Consider the following 27310-nt stretch of genomic DNA (forward strand, 5'->3'; position numbering starts at 1 on the left):
AGATCAACATGAATCCGCTAATTTCGCACAAGACCAGCATTGGGCTTTCTTGGTTATATGTCAAGTATAATCCTGATGTTCATGATGCTTGTATGGCAGTTTCAGATGTTCGTGATGCCTGGTTCTTTGATAGTGGTGCTAGCAAGCACATCACTTCTTGCAGGAAGTTATTCAGCTCATTGGAGCTTACATCTCAGGGAGGTGGTGTCACATGTGCCAATAATGTATCATATACTGTGAAAGGTATTGGGCAAGTTGCTCTTACTTCTGTCTCTAGTGGTATTGTTACTCTAGAGCATGTGCTTTATGTTCCAGGCATCCATAAGAACCTCATTTCTATTTCAGCCATTGCTACATGTGGCTTTCAGGTTCTTTTTGATGGTGTGAGGTATGCAGTGTATGATGCTACACATGCCTTTACCATGGTTTTGACTGGCACATTGTCTAGAGGTCTTTATAGACTTGATGCTTATGATAGATGTTTTAATGATGATGCTGCACTTGCCGATGCACATGCTTTTCTACCATGGCAGATACTCATTTGTGGCATGAGAGGTTTGGACACCTCAATTTTGGAGCCCTGGTGAAGTTATGTAAGGAAGAGATGGTTGTGGATCTTCCCAAAATGCATATGCCTACCAAACATGTTTGTGAACGATGCTTCCTTGGTAAGATGCACCGTGCTGCGTTTCCCAAGGATGGGAGAGTTGGTGCTTCACGCAAGCTTTATCTAGTTCATAATGATGTTTGTGGACCGATGAGGGTTGCAGCTCTTGGGGGGTTTTACTATTTTGTCACTTTTATTGACGATTTCTCCAGGTAGACTTGGATTTTCACATTGAAATCCAAATCTGAAGTTTCTTCATGCTTCAAGCACTTTATTGCGGTGCACATAGTCTGCAAGTTCGTTGTTCTCTAGGTTTACGTGCAGCTCTTGGTACAGATATTACTATACGCGGATGACGTAGTTCTCATCTCCTCTTTTGTGGTAGGCTATAACGACATCGAGGCTCTAGATGTGTTTTGCGGGGAGAAAGACTTGGTGGTCAACCTTGGCAAGACCAAGGTGATGATCTTCAACACATTACGAGCAGTACTTTAGCAGTATAGTTTCACATACCGAGAGGAGCCAGTGGAGATAGTACAATCATACCTATCTTGGAGCAGTTTTTACGAGACCTGTCTTCACAATGACACACACAGCTCGGGTGCGACTCACACGAGGGCAGGGGACACAAGCTCAACTAGCCGCTTTTGGAGATGTGATCTACCGACAGCTTAGGGGTGGAGATTCGAACAGCTACATATTACCATGGGGTCAGGATGATTAGGTGTAACTCCTCACACAGCCCCTCACTAGATCGTTCACTATGACACTGCTGCAGATTGATGCCATCTTTTATATTGTGACATATCTACACATGGTACGGACCTTACCTAGTTGGAGACTACCTAGGTTGGCACTTGAGTTGTCTCGACGGCTAGTTGAGTGCGGGGAAAGCAAAGCCTGGTATGCATGCATCTCCAAATGGTCTCAGTCTCAAGGCATTCAAAGGGATCGCCTCCCCCCCTTTCAGTATAGTTTGGAGTCCTCATCCCTTGAGATCCCATGAGATGAGATCAATCGTATCATACGGTTGGACCTACTCCAGTTATACACATCATGGACTTGGGAAGGGGACCAGGAACTCCCTACCAAGATTCTACTGGGACCACTTCCTGAGAGTATCATAGGATGGACTGATCATCAAGCCCCACTATATGGAGGACATACGGGCTACCCATGCGCTGAGGATTGCCATAGGACAGATGTGGATCTCGTCTCACGAGTTGAGAGGCAGGGATCAAATCTGCAAGCAAGGATCCCTCTCCCCCTATTCGGTCAATGAATGTCATAATCTCATCAATGTAGAGCCCAAAGAGTGTCGGAGAGAGGGGACATCCTTGCGTCACTCCAACCGTGCTCTCAATCCAATCTGACAAACTGCCAGGCTCATACACCCTCCCTTTGACAGACTCACATAAGCTCATCATGTCCCAGATCATGACTCCCAATAATTGCATCTCCTAAAGCCTCCAAATCAGGAAAGCTCGTAGTACTGTGTCAAAAGCCTTTCAAAAGTCTATGAAGCAAGCATATACTTTTTTTGGGATCTTGATCTCACCGCCTCAATGACTGCCTGTAGAGTGAAGATGTGATGGAGGGTGGAATGCTGCCATCGAAAACCCACCTGTCCTAGTGTCCACTGCCCATGTGCCTTAGTATAGGAGTTGATCTCTTGCTCTAGCACCGATCCATATATCTTGGCCAATGTATGGCCTATCATGAGTGTGCGGTAGTTTCCCATGCCCATAGGGTCCCCTGCCTTGTGTATTGGTAGAATATTAGTGGTGTTCAAGGCAGGAGGAAAGCCATAACATATCACATGATTAAACATTTGTGCTAGGATCGGAGCTAGGATCTCATGCCCACGTGCAAAGTATTTCGTCCTCAATCCCGCATGATCCATAGCTTTCTGGTTGTGGAGCTGGCGTAGGGCAGCACATACATTTTGTGCAGGAGGACATGGTGGGCTTGGGTAAGGAGGATAAGTTTCTTTAACAAGACGGGGGCACCCCAAGGTTCCGAAGATGCCTAGCCAACTCATCCTTCTCTACTTGGCTCATCCAATAAGGTGGAATGCTTATACGATGAGTGCTAGGGAGTAAATCTATGCGATGATCTACTGCCCTTTCTTGGGGTAAACCACCTGATAGTTGTGCTGGAAATAAATTCATTCAACAACTTCTTTAATTCTTGGTTTTGAAACACACTCAAGTTATTCTTGTTGTTAACAAAAACAACAAATAAAGAAAGCGGAATCAAAACTTACTGGTACACATGATAAGAAGTGCTTTGCAATATATTTCGCAGTTGCATCGGAGTTACAAAAGGTCCTTGGAAGGGATAAATATCATCACATTGTATAGATACGTGGGAGCCTCTAGTCAAAAAAGAATGTGTATGAGCTTCCCAACCAATCCGGACATTGTGGGTTTTAAACCACTCGATCCCAAGTAGTAAGTCTACATGATCTAAGTGCATAACATAGCAAGTCAACACATCATAGGCTTGAATCTTGATGGTTGACCTTGTGATCCCAAAACTACCTTCCAGTAGGAAGCTACACCTCGTTGGTCTAATCGCTAGGTGTTGTGGTCAGGCCCAATTTTTGCACAAATTGTAATTCACAAAGTTGTGAGAGCTGCTCGGATCAAAGAGAATATGTACTTGTTGATCCCTCACTAGGCTCGGAAAAGGTCATGGGCGCGAAACAATTTATGATTAAAAGTGGAATTACAAGAAATAGGACAAGTAATAACGTTAACTGGAATACTTGTCAAAGAAGTCCGGTTGGCAGCTTTAGACTTCCCTCCTCGATTCGGTATCAGCTTAGGTCCTTGTCCCTATGGGGAACCCTTCCTTTTTGGGCATTTAGACTTGGTATGACCACGTTCCTTGCAAATCAAGATAAGTCCCGCTTTCTTGAGACCTAAAGCTCTTAGAAAATGGTCTCTATGGCTCTTTGTCGAATTCAGCTTCTTATTGGAAGGGCCGTCTTGAGACGTGCCCTCCTTGGTGCCAGAAGACGGCTAGAAGAACTTGCGTTCGCTCTTCCCTCTTGTATCAGAAGTGGCTATCATCTTTGTTGAGGTGATAGTATCATCGTATATGTGTGCATAGTTTATGGCCTCTTGCACAGTGGTACTCTTGTTGTTCTTGATATGAAGCTTATAAGAATCAGGTAGTCCATTAACATAGAATCCCAACAAAGTGATGGGATCCATCTTTTTTACACGTGTACAAGTCTCTGAATTTCTATAGATAATTCTCGAAACATGGCCATGTCAAGGGATTTAAACTTGCCACAATGTCACAGTCTCCCTCCTCCTTCAGAATTCTTTCCTGAAGGTTTTGGGCTTTCGCCAGGGATTCTCTGAAGCTAATCAAGCATGGGGAGATGACCCCGTGACGGATTTTCGTGTCTCTATTCCGGGTCCTGTCATGATCTTGGCTCAAAAGTGATAGTGGTGTTCTTTCCTGGAAGGATGCTTCATCACTGCTTAAAGGTTGCTTTGTTGCATGCTGCCACAAGGCTGCCAGAGGATTATATGAGGTTCTCTTTATAGATGCTAAATACAAGCAACAATTATTGGAGAAATCTCCTTTATTAATGGGAATCAGTTGGTGCATCTTTATCCTTGGATGCCTACTAAGGATTATCAAAGTCTCATAAGGACGATACAGGAGGGACACGGGTTTGGACCGCTCCCGCATTTGCTCCGCTTACTATGAGATCCGAGGACGATACAGGAGGGACACGGGTTCGGACCACTCTCCTGTTTGATCCATTTCATGACTAGGTGTGTGTTGGCCTCTTTCTGATGGAGATGGGGCGACACAGGGAGACCTTGCTACACTGGATCATACAGCAGAAGGTGATAGTACCACATGACAATGACTGTGCACATAGACACTTTGCTGATTTTTATGCCTTTGAGTCAGCCCCGAGACACATCAGAGTATAGGTTGAGGAGCTGACATAGGGTAGCATGGATCAACGGGAAGAGATGACGTAGAGCAATGGAGCGGGTGCCACAGAGAATGACTAGAGGACGCACGATAGAGGTCTAGCCCATCGCTGCTCTACTCATAGGAGACCGACGCCCTTGATGTGGCTCATCGTATACAAAGATCCCTGAGACCATGCTCTCCACCACGAGAGAGATAGCTTGATAGCTACAGATATGCGACATCTTTTTGCCTCATCAGAGGGATACCCCTACCCTCGAATATGTTATCGGAGCTTTCACACTACCTACTGGAGTCTCTTGAGAGCTTGTGAGTGTGTGCTTTTTGAGTTTTGAGTTTTTGAGATTATTAGCTTAGCTTAGCACTCAGCAAGGGCCTTAGTGAGCCCTTTGCTTCAGTCCATGGCGGCTTTTATGAGTTATTCTGCCGACTGTACTTTGTCTGATAGGCCCGTGAGGCCAATTTCTTTCTTTCCTTCTCTTTCTATCACACTTTTTTTGGGGGTGAAAAGCACTATCTCATTATAAAATTCCTAGCCGCCCCAAAAAGAACAACTCTCTCTATCACACACACATGCGCTCGTGCACCACACACAGCCACATAAGCATACATTTATATGCAAGTATATGCATGTGTATACATCTAGGCGTACATATGCTATAGCTTGTAACCCACATAACCAAATGATTTGTTTATGTTTTTGATTTTAAGTTTCATGGCAAAGAGTAATTTGTTTCAGAATATTTGTAACATTTGACCATGAGGATTTCTTCACGCTCATTGAGTCTTCTCAAGTTTTTGTAAGTTGACTTTTTGCTAATGGAACCTCTTCATATTTGATGAAAGGATGTATTGTCAGAACACTTGAGACATCTAGTCAGAGACAATGGGCCCCCACTAAGTTCCCACAATGCCAAAGATACACCAGGCATGTGTGTTGCCTCTGCTTCTCGTGGTGACTTGAAAACTGGGTCGCTAAGACTGTATTGGGAGAAAGTCAATGGTTTGGCGAAAGGAGCTGGAGGATCTGAAGGAATCTTTTGTGGCTTGTTTGGAGGTGGTGCAGCGCAACACACTTTCTGGCTGGACAGCGCTTCAAAACAAAACGTATGCTCATTTGTTCCGAAGTTGAGTGTAATTGTTTGTGGCTGTCTAAGTCTTTTTGCTTTTGACTTTTTGGGAGGTTGGTGATTAAAAAAGTTATGATGATTAAAATGTTGCATTAGCTATCATATGTCAGTATGGCATCATATGTCAATGAAAGTCAAAAAGCAAGAATGCACTTTCAAATTCTTTGTAGTGTCATTGTCCTACTCTGTTTGGTTGGAAGAAAGCATATTGTTATGTCCACGTATCGGCATAAGAAAGCTTCACAAAACTCAGCCCAAGGAGTAGGTTCAGTGGGTTTTGCTTTTAAATCACGCCACCACATAAAGGTCTTGCCTCAAAGATTTGTCTCAACAAGAATAGCCCATATATTATCGAGGTAATCAGTGATGGCGAAATGTGTCCCTCACTTGTTCAGCCATGAATAGGTCTATATTCTGAGTTCTCTCCTTCTTCTCCCTGAGAATGAGAGGAGGACATACTACTATGTTCCTTTTGAGCTTCCCGAGATTGTTGCAAAACCAACAACGCTACTGCATATTTTGCATTTGAGTAAACAAACTGTGAGGAATTGGGGTGTCTATCTGAACTACCTGCACCTGAGATAGAGCGGAAGGCCCAACAGTTGCATTTTACCAAGTTCCATCGCCAGAAGTTGTCTCCATGATGAAAGAGGAAGGATGCAAGAAAAAGGATGTGAAATGAATCAGAAATCACAGCCTTTCTCCCCTTGCTAAGAAAGCAAGAATTGCTTGAGGTTGCGGGCGTAGAACAAGCTAGAGCTGTGGTAAAGAGGAGAAGAGAGAGCAAAGAGAGCAGTCCATTGCGGCCAAAGGAGGGCAGTTTGATAGAGAATAGGCAAGTTTAGAAGCGCTGGAAATGAGCAGGCTTGGAGACTAGATGGCAAGTACAAAAGGCATGGAAAAGGGAGAGATAGATTGCCGCATACATTGGTTGCATGCTTGCTTAGGTGGCTTTGGGTTAAAGGATTGGCATGCATGTCACAAACTTCACTTTTCTTTTAGAACTTTCCAAAAGGGTTGGGTCTCCACACAAAGCACCTTTTAGAAAGTACTTTTAGGACTTAAGTTGGCTATGCTAGAGTGCATGAAGAACTTTCAGCATGTATCACCGCATTGCACTTGCACACTAAAGTACTTGTACATGCAAGCATGCATGTAGCCACTTGTGAAGTTTAGAATTGGTGTGGCAATCCCAGAATAGTTTGCATGGCAAGTAAACATGCATGCACCCACAGTGCTTGCATGAAGCCTACTTTGACACAAAGTAAACGATGGCCAAAGTAACTTCCGAGGGATCACTTCCGAGCTAGAGGTCAAGCAACATGCGACCATACTCCATCCCATGTAAGACTACACATCCCATACCACACAGCCCCATCTGCACATAGATGTCGTTAGGAGACAAAGGCCCAGACGGGCTCTGAACCTATCTGGGTATTCTTGGAAGGCCCCACTCCCAAGAATGCCCCCAGTGTGTAATGGCTCCCACTTATATAGATGTAGGGTGTCTTAGGTGCCTCAAGCCTAAGACTCCCCTTGGTCTACCAAAGGTACCATGTGTACTAATTGTCCCATTGTTAGAACACATGACCATAGGAACCAACCTCCATAAAATACCAACAAAAATTCTTGAAGAGCTTGATGAATATGATAACTTTTGAAAGCTCCAGAATTTGAATAAGTTTACCAAGCCCCTGGAAACATATATCTAGGAATTTTGGGATATTATTGCAAAATTTTCCAAATTTAGTCTCTTCTTCGTCAATAGCGTGCCACAGGTTATCAAAACAAGATTCGAAGATACAAGTTGGAGACATGGAAAAGTCCATCCACCAAGCGAAAGGATTCTGCCTCAAATGCAACAAGTCAGGTCACATGTCAAACACTTGTCCTTTGAGCTGCAATAAGGGAAAAGGAATAGCGGCTGTCCACTTAATTGAATTATGTACGCTAGGTAATCCTTGTCACAATCCTAGTCTACACGTCTTTTCTTCTGGCACAAATTGTGAAAAATGTCATTTTAATGTTGATGTGTGGACCCCATGACTTAATCTGCATGGTTGGTTATGTCAATAGGCATCAAGTTCACGTTTTATTGGATAACGGAAGTACCCACATTTTTATTGATACTTCTCTTGTACATGTGTTGAGCGTCCCCACTGTTCTCGGTAGCCACGGCTACGTGGTTAATCCGCTCATCGAGCTACAGAGTCCTGGAGGAGATGATTCCAAATCTTTATGTGGAGATTCTGGACTATTCAGAGGAGTTGTCTTTCATGTCATGAGATTAGATAGGGTACACATTTTGCTTGGGATGGAGTGGTTCTTTGCTAAGAGCCCTTTTATAAAGAGTGACTATCGGAATCATGTAGTTCACCAATAAAAAAATGATTACTCTTCATGGAGATCTTCGAGGACCAATGGTTAAGATGTCATCTTATGTTTACATGTTTTTTATAATCAATATTTTCGTTCAGCTTTGGAAACATATTAATTGTTGCAATCTGGAGAATGTGATGCTTTGTATTTTGATAATAATCTGACATCGTTTTCTGAAAAGCACACCTATGAAGCATTTCTCTCTTGCAATAATGATAATAATATGCTGTCCTGAAAAACAGCAAAATGGATGAGAAAACAACTAACTATTTTGCACATGGTGATACTTCAGCCGTGGCTATGGCTGACAACATTGATGAGTTAATGGTGGGTGAGCAGTGTGCGGATGGATTACTCGCTGTTCAATATATCTATGACGTAGATCAATCTGCTTGATCTTATGCCGTAGCTATTGAGGTAGTTGATGGAATTAGTGGATCGCCTTGGAATGAGGATTCACTTGAGGCTCAACTAATATGTGACATTATGTCTGACTTTTGAGATGTATTTTCAAAGGGACTTCCCATGGGTCTACCTCCTATGAGGAACGTTGACCATAGGATCGACCTTTTGCCTAGTGGTCAGCTTGTGTTGAGGTAGCCATTTAGGACAAGTTCGACAGAAGAGGATGCAACTGTACAGCAACTTCAAGAATACCTTCGGTTGGGTCAAGTGTGACCTAGCAACTCACCTTGGGGTGCACCAGTGTTATTGGTAAAGAAGAAAGACTATGGTATGCGTTTGTATGTAGACTACAAGGGTCTCAATCGCTTGGCGATTAATAATAAATACTGTTACGGATGATCTGATTGATCAGCTCTACAGAGCTAAATATTTCATAAAAATCGATTTGAGAACAGGCTATCACAAGATAAGGATATTTGTGAAAGATGTCTTTAAGTCCACGCGATTTGAGTTCTTGGTGTTATCATGCACTAGCAGCCTTGTGAAGAACTAGACTTCTCAAGAATGCAAATGTGTGCAATGCATGCAGAATTTGAATGCCAATTGGCCCTCTAATGGGGGAAGAGAATGCCCTTGTGAGAGTACTTGTTTCTCTTTTCAACCTACATGCAAGGTGGGAGAGAGATGACGGATGAATGCAATGTGGTAGAGATAATGCTACGTGAGATTCACAATGAAGGGTGATACCCTTTCCATGATGTCCCTTGAGATCACGCAAGTTCCATCTTCCCATTTAGACCTAGCCTATTACCATGAATCTACCATTCAGTGCACTCTAAAGCACCCTCCCCTTTCCTGTTGCCACTAGGACCTAGACACGTGGGGTGCACATCTTTACTAATAAAATAAGTGTTACATATCCAAATTTGATGCTGTCTGAAGCAGTGGCTCCAGCTCGACTAGCCCTATCTACTAAGATGATCCACTGCCATAACAATGCGGTCAGTGTCCATCATAAATACAAATACATGTTACACCATTGGCATATAATATATAATAATGTTCTAATGTCTACAAATCACGGACTAGTGATATCTTTTGTCATGACACTCTCTCCTGCTTGAATGGGCATACGTCCTCTTCTGGATCCGCTCGTCTCTTTCTTTTGCGTACGTTTTTCTTTGCATTTGCATCTCCTCTTTATAATCTGCAAATAGTCGTCTCTTGCTAGTACACGTTCTCTTTTGATTCAGAACTTTAAATCTCATCTTCAAGTTCTGGTTCCTCTTGATGCTGCTGTCCAGCCACTAAATCAAGGGCAAATCTGCTCAAGATTGCTTAAATTTACTTGAAAATGCGAATCCTCACAATATCGAGGCCAACGCAAGGCAATGGGAGAAAAAACGCCAAATTTTGACAGTAAAACGTGAAGAAGAGTGGGGATCAAGGCCTTACCAGGAACTTGCCGCAAATTGAATGCAAATTTGTTAAAACCCCCAAATTTGTGGAGGGCAAATGCAGGATTTTCTTAAATGTGTCTTTAACAGATGAATGTCACCTGCAATGTGCTGTCAATGTACCCAAAAGCCCGACATTTGTCCCAAAAATTTGGGAGAAATCAGTGCAAAATCAATTGGCATAGATCCTTCACCCAAATCCTTCCCAAAAAACTTCGAATGAGTAATGACTGATGCTTGATGCAAGAAACCTGGCAGTTCAGCAAGCTATATAGACTGACAGCTTTATGGACAGGTAGGGACGGAGGTATGAAATCTGTAATGATACCAGGCGTGCTGCTGTGCAGATACGAGTGTATGGATTTTTGAAGTTTCGTACAGATGCACGGATGTCCATGCAACTGTACAAGCAGGTGGACAGACAGGTATTCTGCAAGTCAAGACGGCAACGAACAGGTTTGTATGCAAGAAAATGGCATGTGTACAGCGATGGACTTTAGATATGTAAGAGAACTGTATCTACTCTACGGCAATGGCGGAACCGTATCTACTCTACGGCAATGGCGGCGCTTGAATCTGCTAGCCTTGATTGTTGGAGCCGCAACTGCTCACAGCTGAACCATGCAGGCAGCACCTGAAGCTAGCTGTTGGAGCAGTAGATGGTGGCACAATTGTAACAGCAATTGGCAGCACAATGCAGGCTGAAGGTCACGGGATAGAGCTGGACCAGTGCGGGACTGTGCTTGAGCAGGTCGAGTTGCAGATTGAGCTGCCAATTTGCTGAGCAGGTCCAGCTGATTGAGCTGAAGCGGAAGGGGTAGATTTGCACGAGAGGGGGGCAGGTTGGATGAAGCCTGCTTTGATGCCACTGTTGGATGTGGAGAGCAATGGAATGCAAGGGAGCAGACAAGAAGCTGAAAGCAATGGAGTGTACTTGCAAATGGATAGTGAGAAAGTACAATAGTGGCCATTATACGGCCCAAACAACTTAGGACTAAATGTCCTAAGTAGCCTAACTAGGACCAGTTGGTCCTAATTAGCCTACAAGGCCATGCCAGGGCTAAGTAATAACACTTTCCATAGGCATGCTTGTCCAAATTGTGTTTTGGTTGAACACAAAGGTGCCTACAAGAGTGTGAACAATATTGGCATTTTCTTGTGCTTTGGGGTGAACCTCGTAGGGGGAGACATATAGTGTTAGGTTCATTAGTGGATTTCATGCTTGTGCCACTTGTCACTCCTCGTGCATGTAGGCAGCTCTTTCTAGTCAGCTTTATGTGACCTTGACGACTCATTCTCTAGCAATTCGAGAGCCACCCTGGCTCCCATGAGAGTCCAAACGTTGGCTCTTAGAGGTGATGGCCTGGCAAATAATGTTAGTTGGAGCAGCACACTTGTTTGACAATAGGCGAGTCTTGGTTTGAGCATGGAGGTATTTTGTTGCTGACAGTGTCTTCTCGGTGCTGGCAGCTCCTTCTGCAGCTACCTATGAGGCGGTTTCACTCCTTATAAGCAGCAGCAGCTGCTGCTGTCAATGTTATGTGAGTGTAGAGCTGCTGATGCTATGTGTTTTCATCAGCCAGCTCCTCTGGTTTCAGTGGATTTCTGTACCAGCCTGTGTGGCGCATCTATCTAGAGTCTCTTCAGTTGTGTGTGTGTGAGAATGGGAGAGAGCAAAGGTGAGAACAAGAAGCAGGAGAGAGATCGAGCTGAAAACGTAGTTGTTATTAGATGAGAGTGTTACAACTGAAATGGAGTGATAGGTTTTGTCTAAGTGACAAAACATTATCCTTCACTAACCATAGTTAGTGAACTAACTGTGGTTAGGGGGAAAACCCTCTAAGTGAGGGGAAAGTGCCCCTAACTTGCTTATTACATTACATTGGTCACTGCTAAATTATAGCAATAATTCTAACACCCCCCTGCAGTGCCAATGTCATGTACAAGGAAAAGATCAATCACCAAAAGGAGATAAGTTCAGGGCACTGCGAAATGCCTCAAACTTTTCATGTGGAAGTGCTTTGGTGAAAATGTCTGCAACATTGTCATGTGTTGACACATAGATCATGCTGATCTCTCCTGCATGCAACTCTCTCTGACGTAGTGATAATGAACCTCAATGTGCTTCGTGTGAGCATGAAACACAAGATTCTTTGCTACTGCAATAGCACTCTGACTATCAGTGAGAATTGGAGAAGGACCCTCCAATGAAAGATGAAGATCAGCAAATAAACGACCTAGCCAAACACATTCAACTGTCGCTGTGAAAGCTGCCCTGTACTCAACTTTACACGAAGAGGTAGCCACTGTAGATTGTTTCTTGCTTAACCAAGAAATAAAAGCTTTGCCCAAAAAGAAACAATTGCCACTTGTGGACTGCCTAGTGTCATAATCTCCAGCCCAATTTGAGTCATTGTAGGCATGCATCTGCAAGTCACCCCCCCTGGGAAACATCAAGCCAAAAGACTTGGTACCTTGCAAATAACAGAAGATGCGTTTACAGCCTGCCAATGCATAGTCTTTGGGCTGTGCATATATCTGCTCACCTGAGAAACTGCAAACTGAATATCAGGTCGTGTATTGCAGAGATAAATGAGGCATCCAACAGCCTGACTGTAGAGTGTGACATCAAATGATTCACCTGCTTCATGCATTGTAAGCTTCAGCCCCGGCTCCATGGGAGTAGCTATGGGCTTACAATCCTGCATGTTGAATCTGTCCAAGAGTTTTTGCACATACTTGGATTGAGACATACAGATGCCACTTTGCTCTTGAGTGAACTGGATCCCCAAATAAAAGTGTAGCAGTCCCAAATCTGACATGTCAAAAGTGGTTTGCAATTCAGCTTTAAAATCTGCAATATTATCTTCATTTGACCCTGTGAGCAGTAAGTCATCTACATAAAGAATGATGACAAAAGTATCCCCCTCATCCTTCTTGATGTAGAGGGTGCTTTCAGTTGGACTGTTGTGCAGCTCCTTGCTGGTCAGAAAGGCATGAATCTTTGCATACCATGCACGGTGGGGCCTGTTTCAGCCCATACAAAGCTTTATTTAGCTTGCATACCTTAAGTGCATTTCTTGAAATTTCAAAGCCTGGAGGTTGTTTGACATAAACCTCTTCCAACAAGTCTCCATTAAGGAAGGCTGTTTTTATGTCCAACTAATGAACATTCCATTGAAAATTTGCAGCCATTGCAATAACTGACCGGATGGTTGTCATTCTGGATGTAGGAGCAAAAGTCTCCTCATAGTCTATGCCCTTTTTCTGAGCATATCCTTTTGCGACCAGCCTTGCCTTGTACCTGTCAATGGTGCCATCTGGCTTTCTTTTAACTTTGAAAACCCACCGTGTACCTATGGCATGTTTACCTGGAAATTTTCCATGTCTAATTTTTCTTAATGGACTGCAACTCATCGTGCATGGCATTCATCCAAAGCACATTATCATGTGCCTCTTCAAATGTCTCAGGTTCCTCTTCATCAAGAAGAGTACCTGCATAAGCTGATTCAACTGAAAGAGCACCTCCCCCATGCCTTACTGCACTCCAAGTTCTGCTAGGTAATGGAGCATCAATTTTACTCTCCTTGAGAGTCTATAACAGCCAATTTGGGACTGTTTTTGTTGCATGTATATCTGCAATTTCTTGCTGAACAACCTCTTCCACGGCTTGTGGAGGTGGTGTGACATCTTGTGGCTGAATCAGAGCATGTGGAGGTATCTGAAAATTCTGATTTTCATTAGATATATCAGGAGGGGAACCCAAGGCAATGGGTAGTAACCCCTCAAAGACATCACCGGAAGAAGAAGGCATATCAAATTCAGCTCGAGTATGAGCTGAATTTTTTGAAAATATTACATCTCTACTGACAATAATCTTGCGTGTGACAGGATTGTAGAGACGGTAGCCCTTGCTCTCTGCACTGTACCCAATAAAAATGCATTTGATTGCCTTATCAGACAACTTATGCCGAAACTCAACGGGCACATGAGCATATGCAAGGCATCCAAAGACACGAAAGTGATCCACAGAAGGCTTTCTCCCTTGCCAGACTTCATAGGGAGTCTTGGTCTTCAAAGCTTTTGTGGGTGCCCGATTCAAAACATAATTGGCACACATGAGACTTTCAAGCCAAAATTTGTGAGGCAATTTTTTGCTTTTCAGCATACTATCCATCTCCATAAGAGTACGATTCTTTCTCTCAGCTTTCCCATTTTGCTGAGGAGTTAGCCTCACTGTAAGCTGATGTACAATGCCCTTGTCTTTCAAAAAAGCATCAAAATCTGCAGAAAGTACTCCCCTCCTCTATCAGTGCGTAATGTCTGTATCTTGAGCCCGGATTCATTCTCAACCATGGCTGCAAAGTGTTTGAAGACCATAAACACTTTTGATTTGCGTTTCAGCCCATAAACCCAAGTGTAGTTGGAGTAGTCATCTATAAAAGTGACAAAGTAAAGATGACCACCCAATGATGGAGTCCTCATGGGACCACAGACATCACTATGTATAAGCTGTAATTTTCGAACAGCTTTAACTGATCCATCCTTCTTAAAAGGGGATCTGTGCATTTTACCAAGAATGCAGCCTTCACAAGCATGTGGAAGAGGTGTTTCAAGACTAGGCAATGCATCAACCATGGCATGTTTTTGAAGCGTCATCAAGCTGCCATAATGCATGTGTCCATATCTCGCATGCCATAACTTCGCATTCTGCATAGCAGTAGTAGGAGTGGAAACTGTAAATGTGCTGGTCTTTTCTCATACATGTCAAGCTGAAAAAGACCACGCAACAAAGTGCCAGACAATCTGCATAGTCATGCTCTCTATCTAGCTCTGTTAAGAGTGGACACTGAAAGTAGATTTTTTGTGATACCAGGCACATACAAGACATTAGAAATTCTGAATATTGAGCCATCAATGGCTGTAAGTTCAACTTCTCCTGTACCACGGATTGAATAGGAGGAGTTGTTGGCACATATGACCTTTTTACCAACAATGGCCTTTGTAGCAATGGCAACAAACCTGCAATAACCCGTGGGGGAGGACTACCCATGTGATGGACATATGCCAGGAGAGAGAGAGAGCTGAAAACGTAGTCGCAATTAGATGAGAGTGAGATACAAGTGAATGGAGTGATGGGTTTTGTCTAAGTGACAAAACCTTATCACTTCACTAACCATAGTTAGTGAACTAACTGTGGTTAGGGCGAAAAACCTCTAAGTGAGGGAAAAGTGTCCCTAACCTACTTATTACATTACATTGGTCACTGCTAAATTATAGCAATAATTCTAACACCCCCCTGCAGCGACAAATTCAACGAGGTATGAAAGCTGAGATGAGACTCAGGAAGAGAATTCAGAGTAGTGGATCATCTCTGAATCAGGAATGATCTCATTAATGTTCAGCAATTGCTCTCGTAAATCCTGTAGCTTTGTGAGGTGCACTGACATGGAGTCACCCTCTTCCATATGTGTATGAGACAATTCTTTTTTCAAAAAAGACACCCTGGCATCATTCCGAGCTGCATACATGCTCTCCAAAATATCCCATGCTGCCTTTGAGGTCTTACACGACTGGATATGTGGAATGATGAATCTTTTCACTGAAAGAGAAATACACGACAAGGCTAAAGCATCACGTGAATGCCATCTCTTTTGCTCTGGAGTGGTAGGTATAACTGCACCAATAACTTGTGCTGCAGCTGTACCCTGTGCACGACCTCTGCCTCCTCCTTGTTGGGGAGGGGTATTAGGTGCCACATTTGCTGGCCGGAACTCATCCCCACTTACATAGTCCCACAAATTACGAGAAATCAGAATATTGCGTACCATAAAACTCCAGAGGGAGTAGTTGGTACCATCCAGCTTGTCCTCTTGTGAGAGACCACTGAAACCGACATCATTCTGATTTTGCTAGGCCATGTCTGAGAAAGAAAATACAGCAAATGCAAATTTGAATTCCCTTGTTGGGAATGGAGTGCACAAATCGCAAAAAAACACAGCCAAACACTGGCTAAAAATGCAACTCAAATCTCTGTAATGTCTCTGTCAAAAAATTTGCCAAAGCATCCAATCTCTCCCAAAACCTGCCAAAAGCGCTTCAAAGCACTCACAGAAAGGCAGTGTGAACTGAAACCTGTCAAATTGCTCTCCCAACACAAAAGCCCCAATTTGTGGCTTGAAATTGCAACCAAAAAGGGGCAAATTTACTAAAAGCCCCAAACTTGCAATTTCTGAACAAAAGCCCCTAATTTGGAGTTGAAATTGAGCCAAATTTCATCCAAATAGTTAATCTCCTGCAAAAGCCCCAATTTCTTGGCCAATCTTTGCAATTTGCTTGCAATGTGTGCCAAAATTTTTACAAAAGCCCCAAAACCTTGATAAATTTGCAATCTACCTGCAATACTTGTCCAATCCACAAAATGCAAAGTGCAAACTACACCTGCAAAGTGGCCCTTGCAAAGAATCCTCTGCTGAAGAAGGCCGTGCAATGAAAACGACTGATGCACGAAGCAAGAAGGCCCTGCTGGTACGGTGATTGCACGACAGAAGTACGGATGACCATACTGTACGGACGAGATGTCTGCTGCAGGTTGTACGGTATGTACGGCGCCACACGTGCTGCACGGACGATGTACGGTTGGCGACGATGTACGGTACGGGAGAGGGTGTGGGAGCTGTACGGACTGTACGGCGAACCAGTACGGAGCTAGTGCATAGTTGTACGACAACGTACAAAATCCGTACAAGGTACGGATGACGAGCAGAGCATGTACGACGATACGACGTACGGAGCGCTGGTACAGACGGTGCTCCACGGACTGTTTAGAGCTGTACGGAATGTACGGCGAACATACGGATAAATACTGCGTAGGAGCTGCAGTATGGCGCAGGTCTGTACGGAACAGGTACGCACGTAGAGGCTGTACGGCGATGATGCGGGAGGTGCTGGTACGGGCGTCGCAGGTATAGTACGGAGTGTACGGTATCAGTCCGTACGAAATGTACGGACGATCTGTACGGAAGGTGAACAGATGGAGCTTGCGAGTTGGACCCGGAAGCAGGAAGCAGAGAGTAGGGTCAAGCTGCTTTGATACCAAATGTGAGAATGGGAGAGAGAGCAAAGGTGAGAACAAGAAGTAGGAGAGAGAGAGAGCTGAAAACGTAGTTGCAATTAGATGAGAGTGTTACAACTGAAATGGAGTGATAGGTTTTGTCTAAGTGACAAAACCTTATCCTTCACTAACCATAGTTAGTGAACTAACTGTGGTTAGGGGGAAAAACCTCTAAGTACTTATTATATTGCATTGGTCACTGCTAAATTATAGCAATAATTCTAACAGTGTGAAGGTATATTTGTAGAGCTACTTGTGTGGCAGCAAGCTCTTTTGTAAGCCCGTGTAGCTGGTTATATTGTTCGGCCTGTGTGGCAAGCTTTCTATAGTTGTAGTCAGTCGTTGTGGCAGTATTTCGAGTCCTTTGATCATTTTCTTGTGAGTGCAACAAGCCTGGTCAGGCTGAGTAGAGGTCAGGTCTTTTAGAGGTCTCTTGATCAATATTATATGTTGTTTCCTGTCTATATCTCTGTCAGACTTTCATATTTCATGCAGTAATGTTTGTGGGCATAGTTTATCCTCAGGGATTTTGAGAGATTCTATAGCAAAAAGAAGCTTGCTGCATTGTTTGTGATTCTAGAATCCAGCTCTATGGTGATTTACTGTACCTCTTTCAAAAATTATGGGCTGGATGTCAAGCGTAAGTTCATGCAAACATGTGTGCAAGCAGTGTTTTTTGTGGGTGTGCAAGCATAGCTTATCCTCGGATTGTGAGAGATTTACACACGTCAATTTGCAACACACATTTATAGCTAAAACAAGCTTGCTGCACTGTTTGTGATTCTAGCTCTATGGTACTTGATGTTGATTTACTGTACTTCTTTCAAAAATTATTATGGGCAGGATGTCAAGCGTTAGTTCATGCAAAAATGTAACTTCCTTTTTTTTGTGTTACAGGGTGGAGCGTGTTTTTCATATATGGGTGGAAAAGGAGGGCCTCTTTGGAAATGTTTCACCTATCAAATGTCTGATAAGGAGTGAGTGGTCCTCCAGAAAATTTTCAAACGAAAAACGCAACTGAGACAGCCTAATTAAGTTTTATAAAACCTGTTTTTATATACTACCAAACACCTTAGAAGCTGATTCTTGCTTTTTTTTAATCTTGTAAGGTATTGTTCAGGTCAAGGCTCCTTAACAATAGAGAGCAATAACAGTGTCACAGAGGTTATACAACTAGAACAGGGGTTTCTGGAGTTTTTAAACATTGTAAGTAGAAATCGCTACATCTAAAGAGTTTTTAAAGGATAAATAATATTCTACCTTGGTTTGGATAGGCTCATCATGGATAAGAAGTTCAATAGAAGGATTTGCAAGAAAAAGCTACAAAAAGAAAGGTTGCATCTTTGATTATTGAAGATGCATATTCTGTTGGGTTCAGGAATTGCAGGTTCGCAATGTTTCAAAACAGGATTGTCAGGGTCTACCATTCGATTTTTGTGGTGGTTTTATTGGTTATCTGGGGTATGGGATCGTGCAACCTAGCCATGTTGGTTTATTACATCCTCAATTTCTATGTTGTCGCTCCAATCATCCAGTCATATTTATGCTATACAAGAGTGTCACATTACACAACTCTCTGAAGCATCTTAATTTGTTTTATGTTGACAGATATGAGTTAAAGGCAGAGTGTGGCGCACGTTGCAATCGGCATAAGTCCCATCTTCCAGATGCATGTTATTTCTTTGTGGATCAGTTTATTGCAGTTGATCATTCAAATGAAGATGTGTATGTGTTGGCTTTGTATGAGGATATTTCCGACATGTTGGGATTGAATATGTTCCAGGAGAGTCTGGAAAACAATGATGTTGGTTCTTGTATCCGGGCCCTCACTGGAACACCTATCTTACTCCCTCCACGAAGAGCTGCACAAGCATGGGTGAAGGAGACAATTGGAAAAGTATCAAAACTGGTGGAATGTGGAATAAATATGGCTGTGCAAAGGAGGTATTCATTGCAGTCCGTCTCATCATCTGTGAGGAATATCATCCCAGAGAGTCATTTCACGTCAGCAAAATCTAGGAAGCAATATGTACAGGATGTGAAAGACTGCTTAGGTTATATTAGAGATGGGAAGAGTTATGAACTGTGCTTGACTACCCAGTTGCAGAAAAAAATGAAATCCTCTGATACTCTGGCATTGTATTTGACTTTACGTGAGATGAATCCTGCTCCTTACGCAGCTTGGTTGAATTTTGGAAAAGAAGAGGTCTGTATATGCTGCTCTTCACCTGAACGCTTTTTAAGGCTTGATCAGGCTGGTACACTGGAGGCTAAACCTATCAAAGGAACAATTCCACGAGGAAGATCTTCGAAGGAGGATGAAGCTTTAAAATGCAAGCTCGAAAACAGGTATTAGTTGATTAATTTTTAATGGTACTTCAAGTTTTTTGTTGGAGGGGTTACCAAGATTTACACTTTGTCCTTGTGTCTTCAGTGAGAAAGATCAAGCAGAGAATTTGATGATTGTTGATCTTCTGAGGAATGATCTCGGGCGCGTTTGCAAGCCGGGAAGCGTGTATGTACCAAGCTTGATGGCTGTTGAGTCATATGCGACTGTGCACACACTGGTAAGCACAGTGAGAGGTGCCAAGAGGCATGATGTGACACCGGTAGACTGTGTCCGTGCGGCTTTTCCAGGAGGCTCAATGACCGGTGCCCCGAAATTGCGTTCGATGGAACTTCTGGATTCACTTGAGTGTGGTCCAAGAGGAGTCTATTCCGGTACAATAGGTTTTTTCTCTGTCAATTCTTCATTTGATTTAAATATTGTAATAAGGACTATTGTTATATACAAGGGTATTACCTCTATAGGAGCTGGTGGTGCCATTGTTTCTTTATCAGATCCTGATGATGAGTATGAAGAAATGCTTTTGAAAGCAAGAGCTCCCATTAGGGCTGTCACTCAGCTCGAAAGTATCAGTAATTTGTCGAGCCAGGAGATAACAAATGATATAGTTGTACCAAGAACACCAGGATTGCTTCGAATATAGGACTGCCTTTTTCACATAAGCTTTGTCCTAGTGTGCCTTTTGTATTTGGTCCTTCAAAAAGTAGTTGAAATGGTTAATATTATTTTCAGAGGATTCATCATGTTCTTCTTTTGTAGGTAATATATGGCATATGTTTGTTGCACTGTGAGCCATGCAATTTTAAAATTTTGGTGTTCGCCTAGTTTCTGAACTGCATACACCTTGGTATTAGAATTCCCACAATTGCATGTACCATGGCATTACAAAGGCACCCACTAGCTTTATAACTTTACTTGATATGACAAGTGCTTTGGGGTGAAGTTCTTTTGGTGAAAGTAGGCTGAGCTAGTTTTGGTGATCAGATTTTGAATTCGAAATTTGTCAATAGAAATTTGAATTCGAAATTTGTTAATAGACAAGCATCACGTGTGTTAAGGATGTCAATTTAGTTTTCATGTATGCAAGAAATTTGTTGAGCTTGGCAAGGCTCTGCCCATGTCTATGTTGAAGTCGCCTAACTATATTGTAGAGAAATCTGTCCTTGTGTTTATTATTATGTTTTGAAGGTAAGTTAAGAGCATATTGCATTTTTGAGATGGCAGCCTATGTATATTGAAGATTTGAAAGCTTTTGTTGTGAATTATTGTGTTGATGGTTGTTATGTCTACTCCTTGCTTTGTGTATGTGTTAGTAGTATGTATTGGCAAGTGTTCTCTTAGGAGCATGCATTGGCCTGTATGAGAGTTATTTCAATCACATTAAATCCTACTGGGGCAAGTTGGCAGTGATTTCTTGTTTTTGTTTCTTGTACACAAACAATGTTGGAGTCCATAAGTTGTCTTGTTTCTTTAGTGTCCAAGATGTATCTCAACAATGATCTTGTGTTCAAAGATGTTAGTAAGATTTTGTGGGTTTCTCCTTGTTGTTGCGAAGCAACCAACATCGTCCAAGCCGCGTTGTTGTTGAGTCTATGCATCTCATTTTGAACATCATGCTCTATGCGAAAGTTTGCATTCTGAAGTGGTTCTATTTACTCATGGCACCATTCAAGGATGTCTCCAACAAGTACCAGGTTCACTTAGACTTGGAGGTTGAAAATGGAAGCACACGTAGTTTGGGATTGAGGGGAGTTTCCAAAATCCACACTCTTTGATTGCAAGGAAAGAAGCATCTTGACCTTTGGGTAGAAGGATCCTTGAATAGAGTTCCTACTTCCTATTTAAGGAGACTCAACCATGTATTTTGGGGTTTCATCCATTGCATACACATCTTTCTCCTTGCTTTTGTAAAGAAACATATGAGATAGATACACGTGAGCAGGAGGAGGAGCTCCTCACACGAGTGGAGATTGCACCCACTGTGCTTCTATTTCTGTCATCATCATTGTCTGATTGCAATGTTTCTATTATAATACTCTTGCAGTGTTTTGTGAGACAAGTAGGCATTTGCATTGGAGGCCGGTTTAAAAACTAGCTTATGTTAATTTTTACTTTATTTGTAGGGTCACTCTAAGCCTAGGTTAATATGGTTAATGTTTGGAGGGGAGAGGAACTAATTAATATGAATTTGATTAAAAGTTGAGTAGGGAGACATATTTCAGGCACTGTATGAAAAAGCTACAGAGGTTCCATTTGTCTTCGCTTGCATGAGCTATGGAAGTTAAATCACTTACAATGATTACTTCTTGAAAGTAGAATCGCAAGGGCACTCAAGTCTATCAAACACAAAGAGGGCGATGTAATTATATTTTAGGAATTCTATGCAACTCAATAGCCCAACTGGCTTTACCTGTGTCTTGGTGTGCAAAACCTCGAAAAGAGTGGTATTGGAACCTTGTAGAAGTCTATGGGTGGTTTGGCAAAACCTCTGAGTGGTTTTCAAGAGCCTCGAGTGGTTTTTTGGAAGCAAAGGTCATTTTTTTAAAAGCAAGGAGACGTTTTCTCTGTGTAGGTGATGATTTTTCCTCAGGATTATCTTGTGGGTACTCTGGGTGTTGCCATTCCCTATTCTTGGGCTCTTTGGCTCAACTTGTGACCCCAAAATCCAATTTCATTTTCTTCTTAAGCCTCTTACATCCGCTACTATGAAATATCTTGTGAGTTTCCATTGCCTTTCAAATCTCTTCCAGGCCTCCATCTAGCTTTCGAGAAGCTAGAGAGAAGTAGCAGGAGTAGGAAAAACCCATTGGAAACAATCATTTCAAATTCTTCAAGTTCTTGTAAGTTGCGGATGCTTGTGATTCAGATATACTCCCACAAACCACCATTTTCCATTCCGTCTGTTTTGGTGGATCAGGGATGGGCCAAAACTGTTGCTTGCAAATTTCAAGAAAATTCGATGAAGCATTCGGGCAGTTAAAGATATATGTGTTGATGATTTCGGTCTTTGTTGCAATTTCTTCATAGTTTTTTACATAGGTGCCACATGGCATTATCTGCTAAGGTTACATTTGCTAAGGTTTTAATTGCTAGTAAACTGCAAGGGTTTGACTCCCTGTTTTGCATCCATCGGTTGGGATTTCAAAGTTCCAGTAGAAGAGAGATATTTGTAGATTGTCTTATTGAGTTCAATTATGTAGTGACACCCATGTTTTGAGGTATCTCAGGTTCCATTTTTACTAGTGGTCATTGCCATAGGGTCGTGATTTTTTGGACATACCTTATGTAGATCACTCTTGTTGCAGTTTGAGCCGTGTCCTCATTTATGGTGTGCATTGTGTTGTAGTGAATGCTTTATAGGCCATTTGGATGCATTGTGATCCTTGTTGGATGCACTGATAGGCTGAGATTGCCTTGTGGGTTGTTATTGATGGACGTTTAGCAAACAGATGCTATTTTATGCTACTCATTAATGGCACTGACAATATCCATCGATAGTGCTATGCTCTCTTGTATGAGAATTATCGATTCTTATGCCCATGGATTGTGTTTATGCTTGAGGCACTTGGCTCTTATTGGCATTCAGGTTACCATTATTTTGTCATTACAGGTTGACATTTTATTTTGGGCCAGATTTGCTCATATCCATGCATAGTATATGGACATGAGTCAATTGCATTTTTTGATGCTTTGAGCCTTTAAGGTTTGGTGATACTACCTTCTATTGTGGCAAACATATTTGAATGCATCTGGTATTTGGTGTGATTTTTGTCTTGCTAGTGCTAGCATTTGGGATTTTGCTTTATTTGCACCATGGCATTCTCTTTTATGTCTGAAAAGGAGTTTTTTAGCTTTAAAAGGTTTGATGGGACAAAGATGAGCTGCATGACACCTCAAGCTTCTTCACTTTTTCATATACGCGTTGTCCCCTAGGAACAACTAGAACTTCAAGGGGATCTCTAAGCTCTTCATTTGCTGAAGCTTTTGTATAAGAACTTTTTGTCCAAACCAAATCATCATCAAGCTTAATTCTAACTATTCAAGGAGGTGGACCCAAATACTAGAGTGTTATTGAGGACCTTCCAAAGCTATATCTAACAATTAAGGCCAAGGGACTGAATAGATTATTATTTTTTCCAACATCTATGATGCACCACAAGTTGAGCCTGTGCTAACAATTAAGGTGAAGGGACTCAATAGATTATTTTTCTTCCCAACATCTATGGTGCACAATAATTTGATTGTGTGCTTTTGATGGCTTCCCCTCACACTATTGCACAAGCTTATGTCTTTACTTGAGCTAACCTCCGAATGAAATCTCCAAAATCACTGAGGGTACTAGGAAGGCCCACCGCTCTTATGCTTGTCCCTGGTAGCACCAAATAGCCCCTCGACTTGTCTCAAAAACTCTTTACCAATTGCTTCTCACTAAAATTTAGACATTGAGCCTTTAATGGTGCTAGCTAGCTCCCTGTCAAGCTTCCTTAAGTCCCTAATATTGTACATTGTTTGACTCTACCACCTCTCTTACAAGGGGCTAGTAGGTTTGATGTACTAGCTTTATATTTTTTCGTATAACCCCATGAAAATTGAGCACCAACACATCCAACAAGGCCATAGAAAATTTCATTTTAATCCCAGTCATAGGTCATACATTCATAAAACCTAGTGCTTATACATCTAGAAAGGAGTAGTCTACTTTCAAACCCAAAATTTAAGCAAAGCTGCAAAAAGCAACCAAAAAGGGAGTTGCTATATTTATGTTATAATGTCCTTTTGTTCTTGACAGAGGGGAATTGGCTTTAGGATGCCTTTAACCCATCTTCTCTAAAGTCTTAGTCCATAAGTTTCGCTTCGTATAACAAAGTGTAACTTGTTCATGAAGAATGCTCACCCCTAAAAAGAAAAGTCGTTTCTCATTTAGTTGTGCCTGCACAATTTATATCTATAAAGTTCGTTTAATGCCATTTTCAATTTCTTCATTTCTATCCCCCACCTCTTATTTGAAGGTGGGGGAATTGTTTACCCCATCCCCACAAAGATATGATAGAAACTAGCTTTAGTCACAAGTCCTAAGCTCATTAGCAATGCAAAAATTAGGGTTATCATTTGTATGAACCTAAACAAACTCTATGCTCTTGTCCTCAGGTACCTCCCTGATGATTTGATGCCTAACCTCAATGTGTTCGGTCTTTGCATGAAAAATCAAATTCCATGCTAGCTGAATAGCAATCATGGAATCAATATGCAATGTTGGTACACCTCTTTAATCCCCAAATCTCCCACTAGTTGATCAAGCCATGTAGCCTCCTTGCAACCCTCTCTGGATGCAACATATTTCTTCAAAGCCTTCCGATTGTACCATGTAAATTTTCTCATATAGATCCCCATGCAAGAAAGCTGTCTTGACATCCATTTGCATAAGCTACGTATCCTTTGTTGCCACAAGTTCAAGTATGCATCTAAGTGTGGTTATCTTCACAAACGGAGAGAATATCTCATCACAGTCCACACCCTTCTCTTGCTTGAACCCTTTAGCAACCAAATGGGCCTTATACTTAGGCACATCATCACCTATGACCTTCATTTTGTAGACCCATTTACATGGCAATGCTTTCTTTCCATGTGGTAAAGAAACCAAGTCCCAAGTCTTATGCTTCATGAGTGAATTCACCTCTGATTGCATAGCATACTCCCACTTATGATGATCCTTGTGCATCATAACCTCCCTATAGCAAGAAGGCTCCCCGCAATCAGTAAGCATCACATAGTCTGCCCTTAGAATAAATCTCTCAGGCGGTCTAGACACTCTAGCTAATCTTCTCAAGGGAATTTCAGCTTGCTGTCCTGCTCGCATATCAACCACATTTGGCTCATCATTTTCACTAATAGATCATCCATCATCTTCCCTTGATTGTTTACCTCCTATGGGAGTACCTAATGGCACTATTTCCTACACATTCCGTGCATGGACAATTTGCTGTCTATCAACATATGTAGGTGGATTCACATCCTGGAAAGCGATTCTCCTCATTTCCACATCCCTCATGGGTGTCTTATGCATCTTCTCATTGAAGACCACATCATGGATTTGTATGATCTTATTTGTTTCTAGATCCAAAGAGGATATCCCATCTCTCCACTTTTACCATAACCTAGAAAGATGCATTTCCTAGACTTAGGATGTAGCTTCTTTCGAAGCTCTTTTGGCACATGTGCATATGCCTCACACCCAAATATACACAAATGAGAGTAAGAGGGCTTTTTTCCACTCCATGCCTCTTAAGGAATACCACCATCCAAACTCTTACTAGGTGATCTATTGAGGATCACATGCATTGAAAAATCACTTGAAAAACTTGTCTTGGAAAGCATCCATTGCAACCTTTCTTGAATGGTGTGGTTCATCTTTCCTGCAATTGGATTTTGATTTGGAGTATGAGAAGATATGAGCTCTCTCTTGATCCCACGTGTATCACATAAATGTTGAAAATTATGAGAGGGATACTCTACACCATTGTTGGCCTATAACATACTTGGCCTTTGTGGTAGACAAAGCAACACACTTTTATGCATGAGACATCCACTACACTACACCACCTACAAAGGTGAACACATAACTAGATGTGGATTTTCTTCTATCCACATGCCTTGCATAGTCTGAATCTGTGTACCTAAGAATATGCATCTCTCCTCTACCAAAGCAGATATACATCTCCTTGGTACGCTTCATGTACCTCATGATACACTTAACTACCTTCCAATGCCTCTTCCCTGGATTAGCCATATACTTGCTAACAACTCCCACTGCAAATGAAATGTACGGTCTAGTAGCTATCATAGCATACATAAGACTTGCTACCACTGATGCATAAGGAACCTTGGCTATCGTGGCCCTCTCCTCATCTAATTTTGGGCTATCTTCCTGACTTAATTTCACATATGAAGGCAATGGATTACTTATTGCCTTCCCCCCCTCCATCTTGAAACGTTGCAATACTTTTGTAGCATACTCCTTTTGTGAAAGCCAAAGAAGTTTCCTACTCTGGTAACGCATGATGCACATACCAAGAACATGAACTACCGGTCCCAAATCCTTCATGTCAAAGGACTCACGTAACTTGACCTTTAATGCATCCAACTCATAAGTGTTCTTGCTAGCCAATAGCATATCATCCACATAATGTGCCTAGAGTATCATAATGTTCTGAAACCTTGGGACCGAATGAAAGCATCAAACTTCTGATAGCATTCTCTAGGTGCTTGCTTAAGGCCGTAGAGACTCTTTTTTAGCTTGCAAACCAAATGCTCATTGCCCTTTCCTTCAAAGTCTTTTGGTTGCACCATGAAAATTCCTCATGCAGATCCCCATACAAGAAAGTTGTTTTGACATCCATCTACATAAGCTACATATGCTTGTTGCCACAAGTCCAAGCATCCATCTAATTGTGGTCATCTTCATAATCACAAAGAATATCTCATCAAAGTCCACACCCTTCTCTCGCTTTAACCCTTTAGGAACCAAACGGGCCTTATACTTAGGCACATCGTCACCTGTGACCTTCATCTTGTAGACGTATTTACATGGCAATGCTTTCTTTTCATGTGGCAAAGAAACAAAGTCCCAAGTCTTATTCTTTATGAGTGAATTCATCTCTGCTTGCATACCATACTCCCACTTGCACTAATCCTTATGCATCATAGCCTCTGTGTAGCAAGAAGGCTCCTCGCAATCAGTAAGCATCACATAGTCTGACCCTGGAACAAATCTCTTAGGTGGTCTAGACACTCTAGCTGATCTTCTCAAGGGCATTTCAGCTTGCTGTCCTGCCTACATATCAGCCACATTTGGCTCATCATTTTCTCCAATAGATGATCTATCATCTACCCTTGATTGTGTACCTA

The 27310-nt window shown here is 42.2% G+C and overlaps 1 protein-coding gene across 4 annotated transcripts in view; it reads left to right on the forward strand.

The window, feature by feature from the left end:
* Positions 1-20090, forward strand: part of EMB1997 (para-aminobenzoate (PABA) synthase family protein) — a 45117-nt gene extending 25027 nt beyond the window's left edge. For 3 of the 4 annotated variants that reach the window (XM_087384562.1, XM_087384565.1, XM_087384564.1), the window contains exons 8-13: positions 5420-5680; positions 17956-18035; positions 18168-18264; positions 18437-18519; positions 18667-19407; positions 19493-20090. In XM_087384562.1, the coding sequence (XP_087240688.1) occupies positions 5420-5680; positions 17956-18035; positions 18168-18264; positions 18437-18519; positions 18667-19407; positions 19493-20048 (1818 nt within the window). In that variant the 3' untranslated portion in view covers positions 20049-20090. The remainder of the gene's footprint in view (positions 1-5419; positions 5681-17955; positions 18036-18167; positions 18265-18436; positions 18520-18666; positions 19408-19492) is intronic. The other variant, XM_087384563.1, reaches the window with a different exon arrangement.
* Positions 20091-27310: the final 7220 nt, after the last annotated feature.

Source organism: Dipteris shenzhenensis, chromosome 14 (genome assembly GCF_047967505.1).
Source record: "Dipteris shenzhenensis isolate YYH24624 ecotype China chromosome 14, Dip_SZ_1.0, whole genome shotgun sequence".
NCBI lineage: Eukaryota > Viridiplantae > Streptophyta > Polypodiopsida > Gleicheniales > Dipteridaceae > Dipteris > Dipteris shenzhenensis.